Below are 19,629 nucleotides of genomic sequence, written 5' to 3'. Positions count from 1 at the left end.
TGTTGAAATCCCCTTGGCTTAGCATTCAAGATCCTATACAATTCAACCTCAGCCTACCCTTTAAATCATGATTTTGTTTCTCTCTGATGTGAATCTCCTTTCTGCATCTGGCAGTCTAATAATGACTTAGCAAAGCAGTCCTACAGTCTTCTTATTTTCCAGAAAAACCCCTCCTCCTCCTTTCCCACTCAACCCACACATAAAAATATCTTCTCCATTCCTCTCTGTTCATCCGATGTCCTAAAATTCAAGATCCAGCTCATGATACACCACAATTTTCTCTCCTTACCAATTTTTATAGCACTTGACATAGAAACCATGATTTGCCACAAAAATCTGAAGAGAACTGAGATCATGTAGTCCAAATCCTTCATCTTCCACACAGATCATCTCTTTGCACTTTTACATGTTTTTACACGGACCTATTTCAACAAATATGTTATAAGCTCTTCATAAGTTGTAAGCTGAAGTTCCCATCTTATACTTTCTTACATGTTCCATAATAAAATAATTGCAGTAAATATTTTGCAAATTTATTAGGTTAATTAGTAAATATATCGTCCTTACGTGTATTAAAAATCGGCATATAATGCCTATTGTGGGAGGTGGCGAAAAAGAAGCAGGGAATTTTGACAGGACTCCATAGAAATATTAGCAGTATAAAAATAGTCTTCCTAAATATCAGATAATGTTGGCAGACATCACTGATCCTCACCACATCAAAGAACTTCAGAGATGAGATTCTCAGATGGGGCAAACTCATTCAGAGATGAGCTAAGATGTCTGTTTCTCACACTCCTGGGCATTTAAAAACAAAATCTTAGAACATGACGGCCCGTTTGCTTGTATTAAAGATCATTTTGGTTTTGGCTGTATCAAAATGAGCCCCACCCAAAAAGAGCTGTGCCAAAATGCCATGCACTGTACAGAAGCAGGCCTGGTTGTATTTGTTTTATTTCTGGAGTGTCTGTCATCTGCATGTATAACTCAGAGTGTTTCCAAAATGCTTTTCACTCAAGTGACATCACATGAGCTTATTTTCTGTACATCTTTTCTAGAATAACATCTGTAGATTACAAACAAAATAAAGACACTTTATAATATTAAACACTGTCAAAACAACTGCAGACTTTTATGGACTATATTTGAGAGAATATTGCTATGACACACTTAAATATATTTAAAATGTTGGCTTTCAAAAGTATTATCACTATAAATCACTCTAAAGTGAGTTTAAGTGTCATCCTAACAAATGCCACAAAGCAAAAATCAATCTACCCCAAAACAAAAACTTGAGATGCACAGTATTTGCAATTGAATTATATGTAATTGAAGTGTTTGTATATACCACAAGTGGGTTTGACAAATATGAGAAAAAAACATGTAAAATTCCTACCTTGCGTTTGTTTCTTGTTCACTGCATTATCGGCTTTATGTCGTTTCTAAGGTTTAAAAGCAAAAAGAACAACTATGAAAATGTGAATGAGATTACTAAAACAAGAGAACACTCATACCAAAAAAGATTTAGCTTATGTTTCTCAAGGTTTTTATCCTTTCTCATTCATGTCAATGTTAAAGTATGCATTGCTGGGGGAATGGTGATGGGAAGAATTAGAGCATACCTAGGAATTTTAAAACTGAAAGAACAATTCCCAGTATCTCCATACAGTGCCCCTCTTCTGAGAGCACAAGTTTGTGGTCCTCACGAGGATCTTACCTCAGCACATAGGTAGGATTAAAATTTTAATGTACTAGAAAAGTATGAAAGGTTGATTTAGTATTTTGCTTTAATAACTCACTTTAAAAAGGAGATTGCCTGAGAGAATTATCTATAAGAACTACCGTTTAATAATGGTATTGAAATATTTTCAGCTTCTTACGAAATTCATTACCAAATTAAGCTGAGCACATCCTCTATGATTCAATTATGTGCTGATGTTTGTCAATGACTTGAACCAACAACGTCTACCATTGACATATAGACTCTCCTGTTCACTGCTCTCCTGCATTTCCTCCTCTCACCACTTGCAACCGAAAGCCATTGAATTACATAATCTCATCATATTTTCCTTCCTCCCAAGAGCACCTACAAAATTACACAATAAGCAAGTGAGTTAGTCTAAGTCTAGGTAAGTTTGAAGAGTTGCATAAGCCAAGGTTTTACAGCAGTGGGTAAGAAAAAGAAACAGAAGGTCAGAGGAAAGGTGAGAATCTGAGTGGCCAGGGAAGCTTATTTTCTCTCCGGTTCACCTAGAGGTTTTCATCTAAACTTACAGCATCGAGTATAACTCATCAAACTCTTAACACTGCAGAAGAGTGCTTAGTGTAACTAACTCTGTTTGCTCAAAGATCCTGTCATGTAAAGCCTGAAGTTGAATTTAGTTGTGCGTACCTGACTATAATATGGGTTGGAACAAATGTAAAACAAATGAGTTCCTAAGTTTTCCATTTGAGAAAAAATACAGTTTTCAGAATCACTGTGCACATATGAAAACACTGCAAGAGAAAAATCTAGAGGTGTGGATTAGCACTCCTCCAGGATATGGCAACACCCAAGAGGAACAGATAAGAGCTGGCAGTGTACACCCAGTTCGTGGAAACAATCAGCTACTGAACTGCACAAAATACGAACAAAACATTCAAAATGCCTCTGCGAAAGAATTATTGAGAATGATTCTACCCACATAGACATGCAGGAACACAATTAGAACTCCTTTTCAGTATAAAATACTCACTAATAAAAGTGCATTAATGTAGACTTTTAATAGGCATATTATTGCTTCCAAAAGCAAGCACAGTTTGCCAAAAAAGATTCTTAAATGTTTAAAGTTCTGTTAAATATGTAGCACCAGTAGAGATTTTCTAGTTATAGAACTTTGAAAATACTCTTTTTGCTTGTTAGTAGAGATTATAAGAAAATTAGAAAGTGATTCAAAATAAATTTTGATCAAAAATAACAGTCCAAGGTAAATTTAGATATGTAAAAGAGGCACAGATGTTTCCAAAATATGAGACAATGGTTAGATTTCCAACTAAAGGAGACAAATAAAAGCTAACTAATGAAACATTCCACTTCAAAGAGGAAATTTAATCTTAGTGAAACCCGAGGTGATCTTAAACATCACTTTGCATCTACAGAGAATGCTTGCACAAGAGCATCTCTTTCCTCTATCTTCCCATCACAGAATAAATTAGGTTACTTGTCATGAAACAAGTGTGTTCAATATACTAAGGATCTACCTCAATAGGCAGATTTTAATCCCAAGACTACAAGAAGAAAGCATCTAACTTTTGTGTCTTGATGAGATTATTCCTTCTAAAACTAAGAGTTCATAAAAAATTAAGCTATTCTCTGAGTTTAAATACCTCAACTATGTCATAATCCAAATTCATTTACTATCACTGAAGGCTAATGAATTATTTGATATCATCAGTATTAGGTTGATAGCACACCAATAAACTGTATTGTATAAACAGTATTATGAACTTCAGAATACACAGTATACAATGCTGACCACTCCCTCCTTCTGGAAACTCTTCCCTCCCTAGATATTTCTTATCACATCATTGCCAGGTTTACAATCTGCACCTTGACCCCTTCTTGTCTCCTTTCCCTACTTGCTCTTCAGCGATGGTATTGCTCAAGGCTTACTCCCTGGCCCTCCTCGCTTCTCACTCCACATTCTCTTCTTACAACTCTTTCATACCTGCAGTTTCAATTATAACCAGTACATAAATACACAGCAGTCAAAACTCTCATCTGAGCTCCACGATTATATCTGGTTGCGTCTTTAACATCTCTCTGGCAATCTCAAAGGCATCTCAAACTGTCCACAAGGCAACCTGTGACCTTAATCTCCAAGACCTGGTACTTGTCTCAGACATGGAAACACATGTCATTCATTTACCCAAACCAGGAACTTCATTCTTATACCTTTGTTTTCCTCTCATTCCTATCCAAGCCATTCTTTCACTCAATAAATATTTACTAAACACTGACTATGTGCCAGACCCTGTTACTGCTGCCAAGACTACAGTACAAGTGACAAAACCCCTTCCTTGCATGGAGCTTACATTCCAGTGGTTGTGGATAGAATAGGGTATGTAGCATGTTAGAGAGTGGTTAAGTCTTGTCAGTTTTATACTTAAAAATGTAGTAAATTCATTTTCTTTCTTTTCACCATGTCTACCATACATGCTGAGTCTAATATATCTTATATATTTTTTTTACACTAACAACTGGAATATTCTTGTCTGCACAAATGCTGTTTTCCTTGTAATCCATTTTCCACTGTTTAGCCAAAAGGATCTGTAGATGATAATACAGTTAACATTTGTTCATCACTTACTATATACCAGGCACTATTCTAACGACTTCATGTGCATCATTTAATTCTCATTAATAACCTAGTATGAATTTTTTTTTTTTTTTTTTAGATGGAGTCTCACTCTGTCACCCAGGCTGGAGTGCAGTGGTGGGATCTTGGATCATTGCAATCTCTGCCTCCAGGGTTTAAGCAATTCTCACCAGTGTGATTACTTGATTAATGTCGATGTCTTCTATTGGATACAAGCTCCATCATGGCTACTTTTACTCACTAACATAGTCTCAGTATTTGGTTCCTACACACTGTAGACTTTGAATAACTGTTTTATAACGAATGGAGTCTACTAGTATTTATATTAACAAGTTTATAGCAAAGAGGGAACATTTTTAGTGGTAAATATCAATTTAACAAATTTGATCTTTATCATAGGAACTAGCATTTAGCATAATACAGCTTTTTAGAAAAGAGTTCTCCATCAATTTTAGAGTATTTTCAAGTATGTGTGTTGCTATTAACACATAAAAATAGAAAATGATACTATGTTGTCTAAAGCATCAAGAGTTAAAATGCACTGGGGTGTATAAATCTTCAGTATCTTACCTGCAGGCAATTCTAATTATATTTTTATCTATCTATGTATCTATGTATCTATCTATCTATCTATCTATCCATCCATATATCTATCTAATCTATCTTTTAAATTTTAAATCTCTATATATAGATTTAAAAACATTATCTAATAGAATATAGGAAAGTTTACTGGATTGCAATCTCTACTTTATTCACTGATGTATTAGTGGCAGCCATGACCAGTCTTCACCAATATCCAGCTCTCCACTTCCATGGACCTTGAGATAACACCTTCTCTTTGCCATGTCACTAGTTCTAATATTGAGCTATAAAGAGATGTGTGCTCCCTTTCTGGACCAAAACATAGAAGAAGTGAGATCCCATCCCTTCTCCCCACCCTTGCTACAATAACCACCAATATTCCACAAAGCAGAATCTTGATTCAGGTTATTCCCTGATGCCCTCCATCATGTGTCTTTCAGTAACTGAAAAATAAACAATGTATTAAGCCACTGACATACGAGACATGATTACCAGCACAGCAAAGTTTAACACATCCTCATACGTATCCTAATGAATACCTGGCAGCTCAAGAGTTCTTCAAATGTTCTTGCTGAAGGGATGAATGAATAAATGTATTCATTATTCTCACTGATAAAGACAGCTCTTTGTCCAACTATCTAAATTGTTATTTGATTTGTCCCCCATTTTAGAGAGTATTCTTTCAAACTTTCTATCACTCTACAGTTTTACATAAACTTCTTGTTAAGCTACTCTTACAATTTCTAGCCAATTTCTTAACAGTGATTTCACTGGAAAACTACTCAATATAATACTATTATATCACAATACTATTATTACATTCTTTAGGACTCCATGATTAGCAGCTTTCTTATAGTACCCAATTATTATATTATGCCAAAAAGAGTTCTGTTAAAAAAAAAAAAAAAAAAAAAAAACTTCTTGAATACAATTTTATTTGCCATGTACTTTCAAAGAGCTAGAGAGATTATAGCTTTGCCAGGGAACAAAACAAAACAAAACAGACAGGGAAGGCAGTTTTAAGTAGTGATTATAAGGCAGGAGTCCGGAGCCAAAATGCCTTCTTTGAATTCTGACAGCCCCAGTTGTGACATTGGACAAGTTACGGTACCCCTCCTGCCTCCTCTTATCTGTAAAATAGGGATAAGATCAATAACATCTTCAAGGGTTGTTATAAGATTTAGTAAATGTAAAGGACATAGAGTAAGTACAACCTAGAAGCACAATAAATGTTGTTAATATTACTGTTGGTGACTCTTCACAATCATGCAGAGCCAAGAGCACTGGATAGGACAGAATTCTGATTCTATCACTTTCTTGGACAAGTTACATGACCTCTCTAAGCCTCAGCTTCCTTACCTTTAAAACTGGGTTAATATCCAACTTTCAAAGTTACTGAAAAAGTTAAATGAGAAAAACATTTGCAAAACACTAGCAGGATGCCTAGCAAACTAAAGTTACTCAACGAAAATTAGGCTAAACAAAGAAAAGGGAAGTCCATAAGGCAAAGAAAGTGACAAAAGTGTAGTAAAGACCAATCCCCGTGGACTGCCAAGTCCTACCACAATTTAAAGGTTGGCAAGTCAGCATGGAGCAATACAGGTAGGAATCTCTTACACTTCTCAGCTAGTCTCTCCATCAAGTATGTCATTTTCAATCAAGAGGACTACGCTGTTTCACACACATGCACACACATGTACAACACCTGTTTGTACTCTTAAATACTTGGATGCTTTTGAAACAGATGATCTAAATCTTCAATTGACCCATTCCTAATATGGCACATGCCGTCTTAATAAGATCCCAATTTGATCCTCTATAGAAAAAATGTTAATGTTTGTATAACTTTAAATTGGAGCATTCTAAACAATTTCTCAGCATTTCCTTGCTTTACCATCTTACTTTCCTAAGGCTTAACAGATCGTCATCTCAGACTGGCAAAGAACTATTTTAGAATAAAATACCTAGTAATACAGCTAACTAGGAAGGTGAAAGATCTCTACAAGGAAAACTACAAACCACTGCTCAATGAAGTCAGAGATGACAAAACAAAAAACATTCCATGCTCCTGGATAGAAGAATCAATATTGTAAAAATAGCCATATAGCTCAAAGCAATTTACAGATTCAATGCTATTCCCATTAAACTACCATTGACATTCTGTAAAGAATGTCAATGAATACTTTAAAATTTAACTATTTAAAAATTCATATGGAACCAAAAAGAGAGCCCAAATAGCCAAGGCAATTCTAAGCAAAAAGAACAAAGCTGGAGGTATCAATCATGCTACCCAACTTCAAACTATACTATAGGGCTATAGTAACCAAAACAGCATGGTACTAGTAGAACACACATGGATCAATGGAACAGAACAGAGAACCCAGAAATAAGACTGCACACCTACAACCACCTGATTGTCGACAAAGCTGACAAAAGCAAGCAATGGGGAAAGGAGTCCCTATTTGATAAATGATGCTGGAATAACTGGTTAGCCATATGTAGAAGACTGAAACTAGACCCTTTCCTTACACCATATACAAAACTCATCTCAAGATGGATTAAAGACTTAAATGAAGGCTGGGCATGGTGGCTCATGCCTGCAATCTCAGCATTTTGGGAGGCCAAGGTGGGTGGATCACCTGAGGTCAGAACTTCAAGACCAGCTTGGTCAGCATGTCAAAACCCTGTCTCTACTAAAAAAACACACACACACACACAAAGCTGTGAATGGTTCTGGGAACCTGTAATCCCAGCTACTCAGGAGGCTGAGATGGGAGAATCGCTTGAACCCAGGAGGCAGAGGCTGCAGCGAGCCAAGGTCACACCACTGAAATCCAGCCTGGGCAACAGAGTGAAAATTCAGCTCAAAAACAAAAAAAAAAAACAAAAAATAAACAAACAAAAAAAGACTTAAATATAAAACCCCAAACTATAAAAACCCTAGAAGAAAACCTAGGTACATATGTACATTCAGGACACAGGCATGGGCAAAGATGCCAGAAGCAATTGCAACAAAAGCAAAAATTGGCACATCGGATCTGAGTAAAGAGCTTTTGCACAGCAAAAAAAGAAAAAAAAAAAAACTAACAACAGCGTAAACAGACAACTTACAGAATGGGGGAAAACACTTGCAAACTATGCATCTGACAAAGATCTAATATCTGGCATCTATAAGGAACTTAAATTTACAAGAAGAAAACAACCCATTAAAAAGTAGGAAAAGGGCCGGGTGCAGTGGCTCACACCTATAATCCCAGCACTTTAGGAGGCTGAGGCGGGTGGATTGCCTGAGGTCGGGAGTTCGAGACCAGCCTGACCAACATGAAGAAACCCTCTCAGTACTAAAAACACAAAATTAGCCGGGTGTGGTGGTGGTGCATGCCTGTAATTCCAGCCACTTGGGAGCCTGAGGCAGGAGAGTCGCTTGAACCTGGGAGGTGGAGGTTGCAGTGAGCCGAGATTGCACCATTGCACTCCAGCCTGGGCAACAAGAGTGAAACTCTGTCTCAAAAAAAAAAAAAAAGAAAAAAAGAAAAAAAAAAAGCAGGCAAAGGACATGAATGGACACTTCTAAAAAGAAGACATACATGCGACCAACAAACACAAAAAAAGCTCAACATCAGTGATTATTAGAGGAATGCAAATCAAAACCACAATGAGATGCCATCTCATATCAGTCAGAATGGCATTTATTAAAAAGTAAAAAAAAAAACAGATGCTGGCAAGGTTGTGGAGAAAAAGGAACATTTATATACTATCGATGGGAGTGAAAATTAGTTCAGTCATTGTGGAAGATAGTGTGGTGATTCCTCAAAGACTTAAAGACAGAAATGCCATTTGACCCAGCAATCCCATTACTGGGTACATACCCAAAGGAATATAAATCATTCTATTATAAAGACACATGCATGTGTATGTTCATTTCAGCCTTATTCACAAAAGCAAAGACATGAATCAACCTAAATGCCCATCAATGATAGACTGGATAGGAAAATGTGGTACATATACACCATGGAATACTATGCAGCCATAAAAAAGAACGAGATCATGTCCTTTGCAGGGACACGAATGGAGCTGGATGGAGGCCATTATCCCTAGCAAACTAACACAGGAACAGAAAACCAAATACCATGTGTTCTCACTTGTAAGTGGGAGTAAATGATGAGAACACATGGACACAGAGGGGAACACCACACGCTGAGGCCCACTGGAGGGTGGAAGGTGGCAGGAGGGAGAGGATCAGGAAGAATAACTAAAAGTAACTAATAGATACTCAGCTGAATGCCTGGGTGATGAAATAATCTGTACAATAAAACCCCATGACACACATTTACCCATGTAACAACCCTACACATGTACCCCTGAACTTAAAAGTCTCTCTCTCTCTCTCTCTCTCTCTCTCTCTATATATATATATATATATATGAAGTATTTTAAAAGAATAGGAAAAAATCAAACCAAAACAAAACATTGGTCTCCTCAAGTAAGACAGTTAAAACAGATAAAACAGAAAAAAGGCCTGAATTTATCTGGGAGAGTTAGTTTTATAAAGGAGAAAGTGACTTCCCCTTTCTCTTATTACTACAGAATAAAAATAGCAAATCTGGTTACTTTCTTTTAAAAAATGAGATAAAGGAAAAAGCAGCTTAGAACTACTAAATAAAGTGAGAAGGAATCAAAGGCATTTAATAAAGTGAAATTTATTAAAATTATTTAAATTAAAAAATAGAAAATATCAAAAAATATCACTTAATTTGGAGATTTTTTCATTTAATTGAAAATAATGTTCAAATGTACTTTTCTCCTCAAGTCAATTAGTATAGTAAATTAATTTCTTTTATTTGCTAAACTATAAATGCAATAGAACACTGTAACAAACATTTAGCAATATTATAGAAAACAAAAATTAACTTCAGGGGTAGGAACATACTCTAGACATTTGAAGTTGAATGGACAGCGCATGCCAAGAATTAAATGATTTAAGGAAAAACTAACATTTAAAACATATATAAATAACAAAGTCACATATATTTATGAAAAAAATAGAATACTTACAATATCTTCTATTATCTCTTTGATAGCTGCCACAGCTAAAATAAATAAGAGAGGAACCAGTGTTGTGTAACGACCTGTTGGTGACACATCAGGTATTTGCTATTTGGAAAAAAAAAAAAAAAAAGAGAAATCCAATGAGAACTAGAAAATTTACAATAGATTCAAGAAAACAGTCTTAGTGCCTTCTAAAACATGCCTCACTGATTTTAGTATCTTGGTGGACTAATGCTGGGTGAAGTAATTTGTTCATATCTGATAAGTACTGGAAAAGCATGCTAATTAGTTTCATGGTAAGCAGTTGTATATAGGACTACCACCTCCACTGGAAAATTGGCTACATAAGTTACAGTATATCTATTCACTAAAATATAACTATTAAAATGACATTTTAGAAACACAATGAATAACTGGGAAAATATCCACACATTGTTATATGAATACGGCAGGTTACAAAACAATAGGTATACTATGATCTCCTTTTTGTAAACTAAATCAATAAACAACGGTTGGAAGGAAAAAAGAAAGACCAGAAGGATATATACCCACAATTTAAGAGTAATTGTCTCTGGTGGTGGAATAGTGAGAGTTTTAAATTTTTTTCCTTGTGTTTTGTGGTGTTTTAAAAATTCTTTATTTTCAAGGTCAATGAAAATATTTTCTCAAATTTAAGCATATATTAAACACGCTACTTTTAATAAACTGGAACTTTTTCTGACTACAACTAATTTACATACAAAGAGAAGCACAAGATTTAAATTCTTGCATTCTAAGGTTCAGAGTTGACACTTTTACTACAAAAATTAACATTTTAAGAAAACGTACCATCCCCTTTACCACCCAAAATGAAGAGTCCTTGCCACATCAAATTTATAGAACATCCAACATAAGCTGATAAAAATGAAGCAAAAGGCTGGAAAAGGTAGTGGATTCTAACACTGCTTGCAGCAGGAGCCAGAAATGCCCACCAAAACCAGCTTACCTCTCGGCATTTAGACAAACCTCAGGGGATTGGTCACGGGCTTAACATTTATTAGTACCTGAACATTTGACAAGGTTTTATGATATGACTTTACCTGAAGCAGTGCAATAAAGAGAAAAAATGAATTAGCAGCTCTTCTGAACTGAGAGTAGAGAAATCTTGGAAGGAATGTGATTATGTTGTATTTTGCAGTGCTAGAAAACAAAAATGAAAAGCAGTATAAAACTTCTCCATAATTAGCACCCATACTACAAAGTTCTGTTACTACCATATAAAAAGTTAGATAAGGAACATTTGCCGCTGTTTCAAACTGGGAGAATATTGCAAAGGGTTATTAACCTAAATGAAAGAGAGTGAAAAGGTTAAATAAATAGTAAACAGTGAATACCACAGGTTTTATTTTTTGCATAATCTTTTGTCCTCTTTGGCCAGTTAGCCTGCTTAACATTACTAGAAGTAGCTTACAAAGAAGAGCAACTTTGGAGTTAAAGGGCTCCAGTCCTCCATAAGAGAGAGTACAACATGTGAGTAGAAAATAAAATCTTGCAAAAAAAATCCCCCCATATCAGCAATTTGACCTGACACTGTAAACAGAGATGCCTTTTCTGGATAATTTCAGGGAGATTTCTGCGGTTCTGCTTGAATTTTCTTCACTGCCACTCCAGGAACTTGGCTAGAAATCCACATTAAACACACCAGATATGCCCACATCAGTAAGATATCACCACTTAGCTCTTAGAAACATCTAGATCTTCCTATTGTTTATCAAATAGAAAGGAGATTAAAGCAGACACATGCCACACTACCCAAATTGAGAGGTGTTCCTCTAGAATTTGAAGTTGTACATATTAAGTGAGCACTTCTCAAATCTAGTAACTCTGCCACTGGAGAAACACTTTGCTGGCACTGAAGGTGTTTATGTGGTCCCAGAAGCCGCTTAAGTGGCCAGTGCTTACAGATACTTTTTACACTATTGTTGGAATGAAAACACAACAGTGCAGTGAAGTAATTCGCACAGCCCTCCATTCCTCCCCACCATACTAAACTTCACAACTATTAAAAACCAATATTTAAAGACTATATAACCAGAAGGAATTCTTGGTGCAGAATTGCAAAGACCTCTCCTAAAATGTTAAAACTTGTTATCCAAAACCAGTAATGCATCGCTCTATTAACAGGTTTAGGACACAGGCATTTACACATAAGCAGCTTCCATTATTCAGACCATCTACATAGACCTGGCAGAGGATGGATGCTTATTCTTTCTGCCCCTCGCTATTTCCAGATTCTTATTAATATTTCTCTATGGGATAGAAGATGGAGAAACAGCCTATTCACACTGCCACCAGGGAGCTCTCAAATATTAACCGACTGCACTGAAAGTTCTTTGCAAGCATTTTCATTTTGACCTAACCAGCTCTGCTCTGCTGGCTGGTCTCATGGCATTCTTTGGAAGTTCCTACCTGACATGGTTATTGCAGAATTTTGTCAGCTGGGGCTGGTTGATGAAAATAGTCCTCACTTCCTCCTGGTCAGCCAGCGAGGTCTTCTCTGAAACATCATCTGTCTTCTCATAACCTTAAAAAGAGATCATCTTCTTATTGGACAAGAAATGTTTTATTGTCCAGACCAAAAACACATTTCATAACTAGGCTAGAATATGAAATCTGTTAAAAGCTACATGCTTCCCCTTACTGCTGTTTCTTTTATAATAAAAAGTAACATCCTCACATTTAACATTTCTACTAGATTTAAAGGGCAGCATTTAATAGTCATGTAAAAACTGAGCCATATCAAAAATAAGACATAACATCAACTTTACATTTCCCCCATAAGTGTTCAACTTATTTCCTTCCATTATATAAAAAGATGCCCAGAAGTAAAAATTATTTTTAAACTGGTTTAAATTACAGTTTTAGTTAAAACTAACAAAATAAAGGTAATTTAAAATATAGTCAAAAATTCAGGCATACGCATTTAATACTTTTCTGGGTTTTTTCCCAGATGAAGACAGAAGAAAAGATAGGTTTAAATAAGGAACTGCAACAGTGATCCAACTCACTATCATCACCTATTTGTTTCTCCAGTTAGAATTCAAATGAATTTTAAATTTCTCAAGAGCACTTCAAGTCATCTCATAATTATTGAAACAAAATGCTAGATTCAACTGCGTACTTTGTTGCAACGCTGACATTTCAAAAAATACATACAAGTTCTAGAACAGTACATGAACAGATAGTATTTTAAACAGCTTTTTGTACCTTCTAGTGAAAATCAAAGGGGTGACAACAGTATTGTATCTCCAAAACCCATTTTTCTTCTCTCTGCTGCCTAGCCAATGCCAACTCCTCCCATAAGACCTGCTGACATGTGGTATCTTCTGAAGTGTTCTATGATGTTCAAGTTAGAGAAACGTCTTTGGGTTTCCACAGCCCTTTGAACCTCCCCACTCTTCAGCAAAACACTTACCAGCAGGTTTTGTTGCTGTCTGAGTCAGGTTCCCCCTACCAGAATGGGAACTCCCTAGGGCCACAGAAGGTGTGTTATTCATCTTTCCAACACCAGTGCCAACAAACAGCAGGTACCCAATGTCTGCCAAATACATATACCCAATGAAAAAGGAGTGGTTGACTGTTTTTTGAGGGCAAGAAAAGCTGCTCCACCCACTGATTAAAAAACAACTGTTGGCCAAGTGCTGGTAACAAACTACACGAAAAGCTGGCCTGTGGGGTTTGTTATGGTTTGAAACCAGAAAATCATTGAGGTGTTCTACAAAGGCGAGAAGCATGAGCACAGGGACTGGGGTGTGAGCAACAGTGTCATGTGTGCAGGGGAGAGCAAACAGGGCAGTGCTGCTGGAGCACAGACAGAAGGCCGACTAGAAACCACGCTGAGGAAGCACACAGGCCAGGTCCCTGAGGACCCTGCGCTCTGCTTGGCAGCCAGCCACTGAAAGCTTTCCAAGTAGGAGGGGCACAGGGTGAGAGGCACACTGTATCCTTATCACCCTGGAGGTCACATGCTCTGATAGGTACTGTCACACCCATTTTAGGGTTTCAGACCCAATCGACAGCTTTGCTCACAGTGTTTCCCTACACCATGTTCTAAACACACACGTTTCCCTCTAGTTTTGTATAATTGAAATTTCACATATGGATTATCAATTAGAGGGAGATCAATCTTTAAAAAAATTGAGTCCTTTATTAGGTCTTCCTTCCTGGTAGCATGAAGACCAGAGCGTGCTGTTCCCAGTCTCTGGATGAGAGAGAGAGCCTCAAAAACCAGCTCTCCACTCCACTCTGAGCTGATGTTCTCAGGTTGTGTTGTATTTACCTGATATAATGGACTTTTGAGTGTTGTATTTATGCAATGGGACTTTTGAGGGCCTGGCCCTGGGATGTCCTTAGCTGAGGAGCTGGGTGTCACTCCCTCTAGACATACCTACTTACACTGGGGTCTCAAATGCTGCTGGGAGAGCACTGGATACTGCTATCCACTGAAAGCAGTTGGATACTGCATCTCTCCCTCAGATATTAATTTGTATTCAAGAATTTCTGTGGGGCAAAGGATTTTCCTTGAACTAAAGGGATTGGAATTAACCCTATCCCTTATGTGGGAATCAGAGTAATTAAAACAATCCTAATGGATTTAGTAGGGGCCCAACCTACATCAGATAATAAGGGATCTTTAAAGAGAAAACTCACCAAAATGAGGGGAAAAGTCCAAACTGTAACCTGTTGCCAGGGGTAGGACCATCGAAGAGACTGGATGGCTCTGAGCACAGGCTGTCACAGATAACATAGGCTTTCTTTACCCAGGCACTACAGAAAAGCTTTGGCAAGATACTGTACATGAAGCTGAATGTCTGCAGAATGCTTGGCTCTGGTGTGCCCTGAGCAGGTGTGATACTGAGGAAGGGAGATCTGCACTGAAAGCAGGGAGTGAGACTCTCAGCCAGTAAGCTGGTAGTCACTTCTCCTCTGTCTCCTCAGCAGTGAATTGGAGAGCCAACAGGCACCTGAAGCCCACTCCCAGAATGTCTGAAGGCCAGAGGTTGCGGGTATCACCTTCTGCGATGTATCCGATTCTATGTTTACTCCTAGCAGGTGACAGCAAGCTAGCAGTAAACAGGCACAGCAATCTCAGAAGTTCTCAGAAATAGCTCAGTGAACATACTTGACCTCAGAGATCCTCAGGAATATTCTGATGAAGGTACCTGGGAAAAAGACTAGCATTTTTGCTAATTTGGAAGTGAGAGTTTGCAACCATTATAATTAAACTCTTCAATGAAATCATCTTACATTACAGAAATGGGCAAGTTAGGTCTGGACTTAACATAAGTAACCTGTCAGTCCAGACTCTTTCCATGGGGAAGAGAAACAGGCTCTTCTATTTGATTAATGAACCAACACTTTGAGGAAGGTAAGTAGCAATTTTGATCTCACAGTTCTGGGTTAGAGGTGAAAACACATTTGCTACATTCAAAATTGACAGTTATTCAATACGCACCAGATAATTCTATTTTATGATTTCATTTTTTTATTTCCTTTGCATATCACCACCTTCATCAGCTATAATAACCACATAAAGAGCTACATGTGCACACCTGGGCAATGCCTGAGCTGAGCTATTAGAGTGGTGACAAAGACAATCAAAATAGGAGAATCCTTTACCACCCTGCCCCAAAGAGGGTCAAACTAAGATGGCATTCCTTCCTATACACGGTTCTATTCTTCGTTTTAAGGAACCCATGTCCCTTGCGATTTGTTTAATAATTTAGAGGGTTCGTTCACATAAGTCATTAAAATTTACTAGTAGCTTTTAATCCACCTGTCTGAACTCCTAAGGACTACTGAAAACTGTGATGCTTTTATGTCATCCCCTCACAGAAAGCAGGGGGAAGGGGAGTGCCGTTCTGGATCTAGTAACACTTCTCACTGAGTCTTCTCTGTAGGGCAGGCCTTCAGAAGCCTTCTTTGTAAGTCATGCTAAGGTGAAATATACTGAGAGAAAGAAACGCATCTTACTCATGCTCTTTGATATCTCTCTTAGCTTTTCCTAGCACAATCTTGCACGAAGAGGACGTACGATACTCGCATATTTAATGGAAACGGACTGCAAGACATTCGACTGACTGCTTCTGAGATCCACTCAGTGACCCACCCATCTTCTCTAGTTCAGACTGAACTCTGAAGCCCACAATGTAATGGGTTCAAACCCCGTATTAAGTATAGTCGAATGAACAGTATTTGGTAAATGGCAAAGCCAAGAATAAAACATGACTTTAGGTAGTTACTTACTTTCACTAGGCTTCAGTTTCCTAATCTTTCAAAGAGAAATATTATGTGTTCATCTCCTGGAATAGTTGGTAGTAAATGAATGAATATATATGCAATGTACTTAAAACACCTAATATTGTAATAGATTACAATACATGTAATTTGTATTACAATAAATGTAATAGATATTGTAAAAGTCTATTATACTTAAAGAGTTAACTGGGTGGATAATGATACAGTCATAGGCTGAGCCTCATAAAAATGGGAGGCAGCTTCTGGGTTAGAGGTTGAAGAATATTTTGGGGTGGTAATTCTTTACCTTGTGGTGTAATTGACAATTCACCTGCATCCCTTGTTACATGGTAAGTTACCTATTATACCTCTGTTCAGAGTAAGCCCTCAAAGCCTGATGAATTAACAAGTGAGCAAAACCAGATTAGCAATATAATAGAAACAGATCTCTTTCAAGTAGACATATGTTGTCCAAGCCTGTAGGACTGATGTCCAAACAACAATTAGTAAATTTATGAGGAGAAGTAATTGCCATATGAACTAGAGTAACTGAAGTTCCATAATCAATTCAACTCTCCCAGATTGGCCTATGTAGAAAGTTAAATGACCAAAGTAACCCATCCACCAGTGGTTAGATGAACTAAGACTCTCATAGCATTGGAGAAGTACAGCCTGATGCAACCAATCCTGCTAAAGGGGTAGATGCATCTGTAGGACCAACTTCTTAAAAGTTTGTTGCAATATCTTGGCAATGGGGCCATGATACTTCAAGTCTGTTGGCTAATGCTTCTATTCCCCTCCGCAGAACTGAGAAGAGTGCTGATAATGTTTAACCCATGACTTACCCCTTCCTTGACCATCTCTATCCCCATTTCCATCTTCGAATACAAATTCATATTTATTTATTTATTTTTATTATACTTTAAGTTCCAGGGTACATGTGCACAATGTGCAGGTTACATATGTATACATGTGCCATGTAGGTGTGCTGCACCCATTAACTTGTCATTTACAATAGGTATATCTCCTAATGCTATCCCTTCCCCACCCCTCCCCACAATAGGACCCAGTGTGTGATGTTCCCCTTCCTGTGTCCAAGTGATCTCATTGTTCAATTCCCACCTATGAGTGAGAACATGTGGCATTTGGTTTTCTGTTCTTGTGATAGTTTGCTAAGAATGATAGTTTCCAGCTGCATCCATGTCCCAAAAAGGACATGAACTCATCCTTTTTTATGGCTGCATAGTATTCCATGGAGTATATCTGCCACATTTTCTTAATCCAGTCTGTCACTGATGGACATTTGGGTTGACTCCAAGTCTTTGCTACTGGGAATAGTGCTGCAATAAACATACGTGTGCATGTGTCTTTATAGCAGCATGACTTATAATCCTTTGGGTATATCCCCAGTAATGGGATGGCTGGGACAAATGCTATTTCTACTTCTAGATCCTTGCAGAATCGCCACACTGTTTTCCACAATGGTTGAACTAGTTTACAGTCCCACCAACAGTGTAAAAGTGTTCCTATTTCTCCATAGCCTCTCCAGCACCTGTTGTTTCCTGATTTTTTAATGATTGCCATTCTAACTGGTGTGAGATGGTATCTCATTGTGGTTTTGATTTGCATTTCTCTGATGGCCAGTGATGATCAGCATTTTTTCATGTGTCTGTTGGCTGTATGAATGTTTTCTCTAGAGAAGTGTCTGTTCATATCCTTTGCCCACTTTTTGATGGGGATGTTTTTTTCTTGAAAATTTTATTGAGTTCTTTATAGGTTCTGGATATTAGCCCTTTGTCAGATGAGTAGATTGCAAAAATTTTCTCCCATTCTGTAGGTTGCCTGTTCACTCTGATGGTAGTTTCTTTTGCTGTGCAGAAGCTCTTTAGTTTAATTAGATCCCATTTGTCAATTTTGGCTTTTGTTGCCATTGCTTTTGGTGTTTTAGACATGAAGTACTTGCCCATGCCTATGTCCTGAATGGTATTACCTAGGTTTTCTTCTAGGGTTTTTATGGTATTAGGTCTAACATTTAAGTCTCTAATCCATCTTGAATTAATTTTTGTATAAGGAGTAAGGAAAGGATTCAGTTTCAGCTTTCTACTTATGGCTAACCAATTTTCCCAGCACCATTTATTAAATAGGGAATCCTTTCCCCATTTCTTGTGTTTGTCAGGTTTGTCAAAGATCAGATGGCTGTAGATGTGTGGTATTATTTCTGAGGGCTCTGTTCTGTTCCATTGGTCTATATCTCTGTTTTGGTACCAGTACCATGCTGTTTTGGTTACTGTAGCCTTGTAGTATAGTTTGAAGTCAGGTAGCATGATGCCTCCAGCTTTGTTCTTTTGGCTTAGGATTGTCTTGGCAATACAGGGTCTTTTTTGGTTCCATATGAACTTTAGAGCAGTTTTTTCCAATTCTGTGAAGAAAGTCATTGGTAGCTTGATGGGGATGGCACTGAATCTATAAATTACCTTGGGCACCATGGCCATTTTCACAATATTGATTCTTCCTATCCATGAGCATGGTATGTTCTCTATTTGTTTGTATCCTCTTTTATTTCACTGAGCAGTGGTCTGTAGTTCTCCTTGAAGAGGTCCTTTACATCCCTTGTAAGTTGGATTCCTAAGTATTTTATTCTCTTTGAAGCAATTGTGAATGGGAGTTCATTCATGATTTGGCTCTCCGTTTTTCTGTTACTGGTGTATAAGAATGCTTGTGATTTTTGCACGTTGATTTTGTATCCTGAGACTTTGCTGAAGTTGCTTATCAGCTTAAGGAGATTTTGGGCTGAGATGATGGGCTTTTCTAAATATACAATCATGTCATCTGCAAACAGGGACAATTTGACTTCTTTTCCTAAGTGAATACACTTTATTTCTTTCTCTTGCCTGACTGCCCTAGCCAGAACTTCCAACACTATGTTGAATAGGAGTGGTGAGAGAGGGCATACCTGTCTTGTGCCAGTTTTCAAAGGGAATGCTTCCAGTTTTTGTCCATTCAGAATGATATTGGCTGTGGGTTTGTCATAAATAGCTCTTATTATTTTGAGATATGTTCCATCAATACCGAATTTATTGAGAGTTTTTAGCATGAATGGCTGTTGAATTTTGTCAAAGGCCTTTTCTGCATATATTGAGATAACCATGTGGATTTTGTCTTTGGTTCTGTTTACATGCTGGACTATGTTTATTGATTTGTGTATGTTGAACCAGCCTTGAATCCCAGGGTTGAAGCCCACTTGATCATGGTGGATAAGCTTTTGATGTGCTGCTGGATTCGGTTTGCCAGTATTTTATTGAGGATTTCTGCATCGATGTTCATCAGAGATATTGGTCTAAAATTCTCTTTTTTTTGTTGTATC

At 37.4% G+C, this 19,629-nt stretch overlaps 1 protein-coding gene across 4 annotated transcripts in view; it reads right to left on the bottom strand.

Moving 5' to 3' along the window:
- Nucleotides 1-19,629, bottom strand: part of ATP8A1 (ATPase phospholipid transporting 8A1) — a 266,458-nt gene that overhangs the window by 216,485 nt on the left and 30,344 nt on the right. For all 4 annotated transcript variants that reach the window (XM_050791502.1, XM_050791504.1, XM_050791503.1 and 1 more), the window contains exons 2-5: nt 12,438-12,552; nt 11,069-11,168; nt 9,996-10,094; nt 1,397-1,442 (exon numbers count right to left, since the gene is read on the bottom strand). In XM_050791502.1, the coding sequence (XP_050647459.1) occupies nt 1,397-1,442; nt 9,996-10,094; nt 11,069-11,168; nt 12,438-12,552 (360 nt within the window). The remainder of the gene's footprint in view (nt 1-1,396; nt 1,443-9,995; nt 10,095-11,068; nt 11,169-12,437; nt 12,553-19,629) is intronic.

This window comes from Macaca thibetana, chromosome 5, assembly GCF_024542745.1.
Source record: "Macaca thibetana thibetana isolate TM-01 chromosome 5, ASM2454274v1, whole genome shotgun sequence".
In the NCBI taxonomy this organism is placed as follows: Eukaryota; Metazoa; Chordata; class Mammalia; order Primates; family Cercopithecidae; genus Macaca; species Macaca thibetana.
The sequence above is the reverse complement of the archived record's forward strand: the minus strand, read 5'-3'. Positions and strand labels throughout refer to the sequence as shown.